This window comes from Centroberyx gerrardi, chromosome 23 (genome assembly GCF_048128805.1).
Source record: "Centroberyx gerrardi isolate f3 chromosome 23, fCenGer3.hap1.cur.20231027, whole genome shotgun sequence".
NCBI lineage: Eukaryota > Metazoa > Chordata > Actinopteri > Beryciformes > Berycidae > Centroberyx > Centroberyx gerrardi.
In genome coordinates this window covers 8,679,308-8,688,039 of record NC_136019.1, presented here as the reverse complement: position 1 = coordinate 8,688,039, position 8,732 = coordinate 8,679,308, and the positions used below count along the sequence as shown (strand labels likewise).

General features: G+C 40.1%; 1 protein-coding gene across 1 annotated transcript; it reads right to left on the bottom strand.

The window, feature by feature from the left end:
* Positions 1-3,856: 3,856 nt before the first annotated feature.
* Positions 3,857-7,036, bottom strand: nicol1 (NELL2 interacting cell ontogeny regulator 1). Its single transcript, XM_071908631.2, has 3 exons — positions 6,900-7,036; positions 5,994-6,082; positions 3,857-5,138 (listed from the first exon to the last, which is right to left on the bottom strand). The coding sequence occupies exons 1-3, from the start codon at positions 7,009-7,011 to the stop codon at positions 5,067-5,069; spliced, it is 273 nt and encodes a 90-aa protein (XP_071764732.1). The 5' UTR covers positions 7,012-7,036; the 3' UTR covers positions 3,857-5,066.
* Between the last annotated feature and the right edge of the window lie 1,696 nt (positions 7,037-8,732).

Genomic DNA, 8,732 nt, shown 5'->3' with positions numbered 1-8,732 from the left:
TTACTTTGTTTTATTTTAATTTATCCTATTTTTGCTTCACGTCTGGTTTCATTTTTAATCTACTCTTGTCTTCTCTTCTATATAAATGTGTGCTATATAAATAAAGTTCATTGTTATTATTAGTATTTTTATTATTATTATCAAAAAGATTTATATCATCTTAAATGGGGAAAGAAAGTGTGTGTTGGGAGGCTGATGACATAATTCATGTTGTTTTTCCACCAGCTAACCCCCTGCTAGAAAGGCATCTTTTTTTTAATTTTTTTTTTGTTCTGTCATGTTTTTTCTTCATCAGGCATTTCTTTACCAGTTAGAGGCTTTACCAGCCGTTGAACAGCAATCACTTTTTCACAGTATCATTTCCCACCGGCTGCCGTTCTGTTGTTTTCAGCATCTCATTCAATTTTCGTGGCGACCAACATTTTAACACCGGTCTTGGCTTCAGTTCAGGAACACTTTTAAATTCTCTCCTTGGTTCCTCTGACAGGCAGTCGCTTTTCTGGGCTAGACAGTGGAGCGTGCCCTTGACTCCTTTCATTTTTTTCTAAAGTGTTCTAGAGGGTGCGTGTGTGTGTGTGTGTGTGTGTGTGTGTGTGTGTGTGTGTGTGTGTGTGTGTCATCTCTGTTCACTCCTGAGGGTGACTGGAAATCTGAGGTAAAGTGAAGGGAGTTCCCTGCTCCACAAATGGATACAAGGAGGAAATGAAGACATGTCATTACAGATTGTAATAAGCACTGATTGAAAAAAAAAAGTGGGCCTATCACTTTGTTTTTTACCTACTTTTACAAAATGATTGATAGCACATCATTTAAACATGTTATGGTACTTTTTTAAAGGATACTGGATAGCTTAAGTCCTTGGTTTGCAGATTAGATCCTCTATAATGGATTAACTTCATGGTCAAACAATTTCTTTTTCCAAAACAGATCCCACAGAAAGACTGGGGAAGACCTGGATCAGCAGCTGCTACGATGAATATTCTTCATGCAGCTTGATCAAAAATGTGTGGAACAAGAGTGTTTACCTTTCCACAGGATCCAAGGTAACTCTCCCTGCTGCTATTTAGGGCAAACGCCTACCTGGAAACCTGGCTTTGATGTCAGACAAAGGTGGGGGAGAGAGAGGGGGAATGTCATCGGGGTTGTCAGGTGGGCATTTCCCATCACAGATGCTTGGTTGGATTAAGCCCAGGCCGCCTGCAGAAGGCTCAACAGGACGTTTTGGCTTCCCAGAACCATCTTCCTCTACACCCGCCCTCATTATGAGACACAAACTACTGTTAAAAATTATTAAACTTGCAATAAGCGATATCACACCTTATAGCCAATCCTGAATGTGTGCTATGTGGAGGTTTCATTGAGACATAATAATATAAACCAATATCCACACAGCAGCCAGCTGTGTTGCTGTTTTAAACTCTTTTCTAAAGCTTGTTGTCAACTTCCTCCTTACGGCCTGTTCAGTAGCTTTTCATTTTTTTATAACTAGCTTGTCTCCTCCCTCGCTGTTTGAAAGCGGCGCTCTCCCTCTCCCATTCCAGAAAAAATGAAAAAAGGATGGAGATGGAGACTCGATGGAGGAGTAAACATGTTAAACTAGTAAATTTGCTGCCTACCTCTTCACTTGTCACTGTGGGACATGTAACCATGTAACCTAACCCTTCAGTTGGAGAAAGATCTGTTCAAGTGAGACTGGTAACCGGCGACACTTCTCCATAGATACGGTTAGCTTAGCTGTTAGCATTTATCCTTCCATTTGTCCTTGGTAGGCCTCCGTAGTGCAGTGGCTTTGCTGTGTGTTATTTACAAATGTGTTGCGCTTTCTGTCGCCATCTAGTGGTCAGAAAATTTCGCTTATTGCAGCTTTAAAGTAATAATCTGCAACTTTTTCATATAGATAAATGTCCGTTTTGCTGCTCTCTATCGCTAATTGATATCATACAATAGCGATTCAACCTAAACCCAGGTCATGAAAGCTTTTACATTTGCTGTTCTAAACATCTATGAGCGGATCCATATCAGGACCATACCAGGTATATATACCAGGTCCTTTATCATTACAGTGTGTTGGGCCAGCGCCTACTTTGAGTGCAAAACACCAAAGCAATTACCGCTTATCACCAAAGGTGTTGCCAAAATCAAGAAAAACAAGAATCTCGTGGGTTATCCCTTGAGGTTGGGAGCGTGGAGAGATGAAGAGCGAAGGGCTTCACCATCTTGTTCTAGAAGTGACCTCTGACCTTCCCACTCACAGTTCCCCCCACAGCAAGCACAAACTGCAGTATATATTTACGTGCTTCGCATTCGTTGCCTGAGGGAGATTTGCTAGATTCGCCCCAGGGTTCAGTCAGGTGGACGAGCCTTTGCGGCAAGGTCAACTCGCTGTGTGAGAAAGAGAGAGAGCGCTTCGCCAGAGAATTTCAAACAGCGGCAACGATTCAGTCGGCTTTCTCGGGAGCAGATGAAAGAGAAGTTGAAAGCCAGAGAGAGAGAGAGACAGAGAGAGAGAGAGAGAGAGAAAAAGTGGAGGCTGCTTGACAACAATGCAAGGATCTTTCAAAGTGATTCAGCTAATTCTCGGTGTACCTGTGCATCCCAGCATCCCTCTTAAATAATCCTCGACCCCTCTATCATCCTCTCAGTCACCCTTTCCAGTAAAAGACAGGTGGCATAAAAACACGTCAAACTGCCCCAACGACAGAAATCTAATTGCTGGCTGTGTGAGGCTGCTGCTTGTGCGCTGTGTTGCAGTAGAAGGGGATTTGCTTGTGCCTGGCTGGCTGCGCGGCGCTGGCAGCAGACTGTGTGTCTCTGGGCGGTGTGTTTCCTGCCAGGTCACTGCAGGTGGGTGGGCGGCCAGCGCACATCCACCGTTTTATCTCCGCTGTATCTATTTATTTCGCCCCGATCCGCTGGCTCTGCAGAGGAGCTGCGTTTACAGCCGTGAGGGCAGAAGAAGAAGAAGAAGAAGTAGGAGAAGAAGAGGAGGAGGAGAGGGGAGAGTGCTGCATCGTTGCGACACGGCCGGCGCCCTGCCTTGACTTGGAGCTCCTCCTGGTGGAGCAGACGGGGTGCTGCAGTGTTTGCCGGGTGCATGCTGTAATCCCCTTTGTAAATAAATAAAGAGGTGTGTGTGTGGGAGGGGATGAGGTCAGCTAAGAACAGCAGGACCTGACAACAGCACTTCTGTGACTGGGAGCACGCACACACACACACACACACTTCTCTGCTAGGGTTTGGACTCTGCAGACAAATGAGAGAAGTGCTGATATGATTGAAGTCATTTGCTCTTAGACAGCCAGTGATGGAAGCAGTGCTAAATATAGTTTGTTTCAATGTGCAGGGCGATGAATACATGCAGCTAAACTGATGGTGGTGGTTGGTTTAGCTACACATCATCACACACACACACACACACACTGCCAGTCAAAAGTTTGGACACACCACATTTTTCTTTATTTTTAATTTTTAATTTAATTTTAGAATAATAGTAAAGACATCAAAACTATGAAATAACACAAATGTAATTATGCTGTGACCAAAAAAAGTGTTAAACAAATCAAAACTATCTTATATTTTAGATTCTTTAAAGTAGCCTCCCTTTGCCTTCATGGAAAAGGCAAAGGCTTTGGAAAGAAATTCATACATAGGATCAACTTCACTGTTTATATTTGTCTAAGAAACTAATTTCAAGCATTTAAGCATAAGCCTTTAGATCAAAATGGCTTTAAGAAAATGAGACACACTACTTTTTTTTCAGATTTTTCTTGGCATTTATGCGTTTTGACAGTAGATACGTGACGAGGCTCCCAGGCAGGAAAGAGACCACAGCAGTGAAGAGTATTAGATGTTTTTAATGGCAGATACAACATGAAGATACTAAAGGCAGTTCTCGTGACATAATGTCAACAAAGGACACTGTTCATGAACAAGCGACAACAGTAAAGCAACTATCATTTCTATCCCCATGTCTTCCTCTCTCCATCCTCCATTACTCTGCTATCTCATAGCGGTTCATCTGATACTCTACAGTTTGTCTTTATTCTTTCATACAGCTCTGTCTGACAGAAAAGACAAAAAAGCCTTTATACAACTACGTTACATATACCAGTGTACATATGTATACATATAGTCTATATTAACAATAGGTTAACAGAAAGTGCTCTAAATTCATGCTACAGTGCTGTGCTAAATCAAGACCTACAAGTACACTTTCCCCCCCAAAAAAGACCCATTTCTCTCTGCTGGCAGAAAATATTGTTTGTTAAAGTTCTTGTCAGACTTCAAGTTTCTTTCACAATTAAACTATAATGACATTTATTACATCTTTACATAATAAAGGGATTGTTTTCCCAGCAGTTTATGCTTATTACAAAGGAAAGGGAGTGTATTTAAAAGAAGTTACTCAACCATTTTGCAAAGGAGGCCAAATTGCAAATCAATCCGTTCATGTTGCTTTTACAAAACGATGCAATGTTGCCACAAATAAAATTACAGCAAATTTTTAGTAACTCCATTAACTCGTTAAGTCTGTTACCAAAATTGTTTGAGCACTTTAATAAATTACATTGTGTATACGACATGTGATGCTACAGTTTGTTTATGTGTATAATTGTCGTAAACATTAATCTCTTTCAACACATTCAAGAAATAAATTTACCGATGCATTCTATCTACATTATACAGTCAAACACTACAAGAGTACAAATAGTAGTGTGTGCCTCATGTGAGACAAATGGACCCTAACCCCATGACAAAAAAAAAACAAAACAAGCAAACTCATTTCACAGGCATTTGTTTCACAACGTAACAGAACAGCGGTATAAAATTCATCCTGAATAAGGCAAAACAACACATGCCTTATAATGCATGACCTCAAATCAAGGGAAAAAGGAAAATAAAGTGCCTGTTGCGTGAATAAATCGAAATAAATACGGTTCTGTACATGGAGGAAGGATTTGGAAAAGGGTCGTTCTGTGTGTGTCTGGGTGTGATGGGAAGTGGAAGTGTCCTCAGATGTAGCGGCTGGCTGTGAAATACATGAATGTACGCACAACGCAAAGGGGTCAGCGCAGGGAGTTGGTGGGCATGCAGTCGCACAGAGCCCGCCTCTCCGCCCGCAGCACCAGCGTCTCCGTCTGGGAGGGGAAAGGGACAGAGGAAACACCGTGATACTGGACGAGAAGACAGGCTAAAAGTTATAAACTCAATGCAACGTCATCTCTTGAGCAGAAGATGTTGCTTACGGATGATAAAAAGATCATATAGCATCAGAATCAGAGTCGGTATAATACATTTACAGGAATATTATACACGAACGCATACTGGCAGGACAACAGAACCTCATATAAAGTGAAATAATGGAAATAATTTGATATTAAAGGGGCCTTATTATCGGATTTCAAATTTCCCTCTATACAGATATATGATGAAAGATGTTTATTGAAGACATTGTTAAAATATGACTTTGTTTGAGGGGTTCAATTTTGAGTTTTTTCCAGGCAGTTTTAGACTAACTCCAGTAAACGCATCACTACTTCCCCTCACTTAACAATTACTAATATCCGTCCAATCAGAAGTCTGGAAAATTTGCAGCATTTGAACTGATCCAAGAGCACTTAGTCTTCAAATTCATTCAGTAAATAAACCTTTTAACTAAACTAGCCTACATGTACTTGCAAAACATCACATGGAGTATGATGAGAACACTGATGAAAGCCAAGTGCTGAAAACATTTATCCGCTCCTCTGAATGAAAACTGCGATTGTGTGTTAGTCATCTCCTTTTTTTTTTTGCTACAAAACATCATGAAGACTATTATTCTTGTCCAGGGCCACAGTATGACGTAAACATGAATTAAAAAATCATGGCAACTGAATAATACAGAACCTTTAAAAGAAGACTGATCTTGATGCTGGTGAAGTGCAGAAACAACACAGAGCTGAAGGGACACAAGATAAGACTCAAATGACCATGAGAGGGGCTTCACTCACCCTGGCATCGAGGTTGAAAGCGGTCTTCTTTAAATCTTGCAGCGCCCTCTGCATAAACTCAAAGGCATGACAATCCACACAGGGGCGACCTGGGCAAAGAGGCAGGTGGCGTTCAGAAATAGTGACATAAGGGTTAGACAATGTCAGACCGATATATCCGATATCGGCCAATCATGTCATCCACCTCCAATATGATGGAAGCTCCTCTCTGACCACAGTCTGTAAAACCTGCAATGACATATTATATTCTTTGCACATTTTATTTATTCATTTAATTCTTGACTAATGTTTTTTTAAATTAATTCTTCTTTTAAATACAATAATATATCCCATAGACCCCCCCCCCCACCACCACCACCATTCATTATTCATTAGGTGCGGAGCTGCTAACCCTAAAGTAGCCTAATTTTATTTGTATGGCTTTCAATGGGGAGTTTTAGTTTCACATGATGGTCTAAATGCTGTTTCAGAGGCTTTTCCACTCTGACAAGAATAAAATTCTGTGGGAAAGATGAAATCCCAGTTTTTTGGGGGGGGTTTTGGCATGAAAATGGTCAAATTTAAATATTCTGAATATTTGCACAAAATATCAGTCATCGGCGCTTTAGTATAGGCTACAAAACTAGGCTGCTGTTATTGGCTTTCAAACCCCCATATTGGTCAGACCATAGCAGAGATGAAGAACGGTGTCACCAAGAAGAGCAGGCCCAGCATCATGTTTTGATAATACACCATACTGTATGGGATGACCTACAATTTCCAGTGAGAATCCTCAACACAAAAGTGGAGATCTTGATGTAGCAGCATCACTGAGGCAGCATACTGAAAACACACCGAATCTAATCTAAAACGTAAAAAGGGAAGGGAAGGGAAGAGATCTAAATGCAGTTGTTAAGATGCACCTACTTTCGGCAGGGATTACGGTGCCAGTCTCCTGCTCCGCTTCAGCTGCGCCGAGGCAGAGCAGCTGCACCAGCACCACAAGCGCCGCTGCCTGCACATAGACACTGGACGCCATGGCGATGCAAATGTCCAATACGATCAATTACCTGGAATATGCAGAGTAAAATGAGTAGGCCTGTGGTTGACATAGATACTATAAAAAAACACCGATAGTCTAATATCCAATGCGACCGTCAGTCAGTAAAATCACAAAACCTCACAGGCTTTGTGTGGACATTTGCCCAATTCTCTGCGCTAAGCGTTTATTTACACACTCTGTTAAAAATATAGTCAACATGGATACAGAATTGTTACATATTTTACTTACAATCGATGATATCTTAGAGAAACCCAGACCAGTGTAAAATGCCCACCTAGGACTGTATTATGTGGATTAAAGGAGCGCGCATGCGTATTGGGCCGATGTGCGCTTTGCTTTGCTTTGGGGACCAGCGTCAAGACTTCCGGCCATAACATTCAAAATAAAACGCTTGACGAACATGAAGGTTTTCTGAGTAACACACAGCACAAAACTGAAAATAAATAATACATTTAAGGAATATATGGGAAATTAAAATACAATTGCTATTTCAGTATGTCCCTATATGTAGGCTATAGCCTATAGATCTGTACAGGGCTTATACCAGGCAATTGTAAGCGGGTCTATCTTACTAAAGTCCATCTTTATTTATTTCAGTGCCTTTAGTGAGACATGGTGCTTTAGTAAGACATGTTTATCACCATCCAAATTACGTATTTTGACTCTCGTTATGCCCTAATTATAATTGGAAGAACATATGGAAGAATCAGTATTGTATAGGCCTACTTGTAGAATATTGTATAAATAACAAATTGTACACAGAACACATAGGTCTACCCATGTAAAAAAGCACACTAGAGAGATTTAAACTAAAAAAAAAAAAAAAGATTATAATTGTGTAAATCTGTAAAATTAAAAATAAAGTAGACCATTCCACATCTTTTTTTTTTTTTTTTAAACAAATGTACCTGCAAAAACATCTTTTGGAAGGAAATGTATATATTGCTCACCTCTAAACTCAAGATGAACGTGTTATTACAGATAGCAGATGTTTTGCTGTATTTTAAGAATAACAACGTGGAAAAAAATATCATATAGCCTATAACCTATTGTCAACCTCTTTGTTTTACATGGAACAAATCATATACACAAAATGACATACCTTCCTTATTGAGGTTAAAAAGTATTGTGAAGTATCAAATGACTAACGAACAACCAGTCAGAATATTATATAATTATTATTATATTATTATATAATAGCCTATATAACAGGGCATTTCCGTGATTGGAAACGCTCTTTACTTGCCATATAATGTCAGGCTGTCAAAATTCAGATATTCTCACAGACTATCAGTGTCTACTAGCTGCTAAAAGTCAATGTATCCTTTTGTAAAACCGCTTTACCTCCGGTCTTAATCTAGCAATCTGAAAATGGTTTGGTGCAACTCAGAGTATTTCACCCCAGGATGATTAAAAAAAACCTCTTTCAGATTAAAAAATCAACTTTTATTCTGTGAATCGTCTGCAAAATTGTAACTAGGCCTGTGCCTTTTTATTTTAAGCAGCCGTGAGTTTATTTTTGATAGCCAGGCTAATTATTTGCTGTCTAAAATGTGAAGTTAAACGGAGAAAGCTCATCTGGCCTCATGGTCATGGATGTACTATAATACTGACGGAATTTGCGTTCACGTTTGTAATTTTTAGGACGACGTGCAACTAAACGTGACAAACTATTCCCAGCTCCACAAGAAGTGACA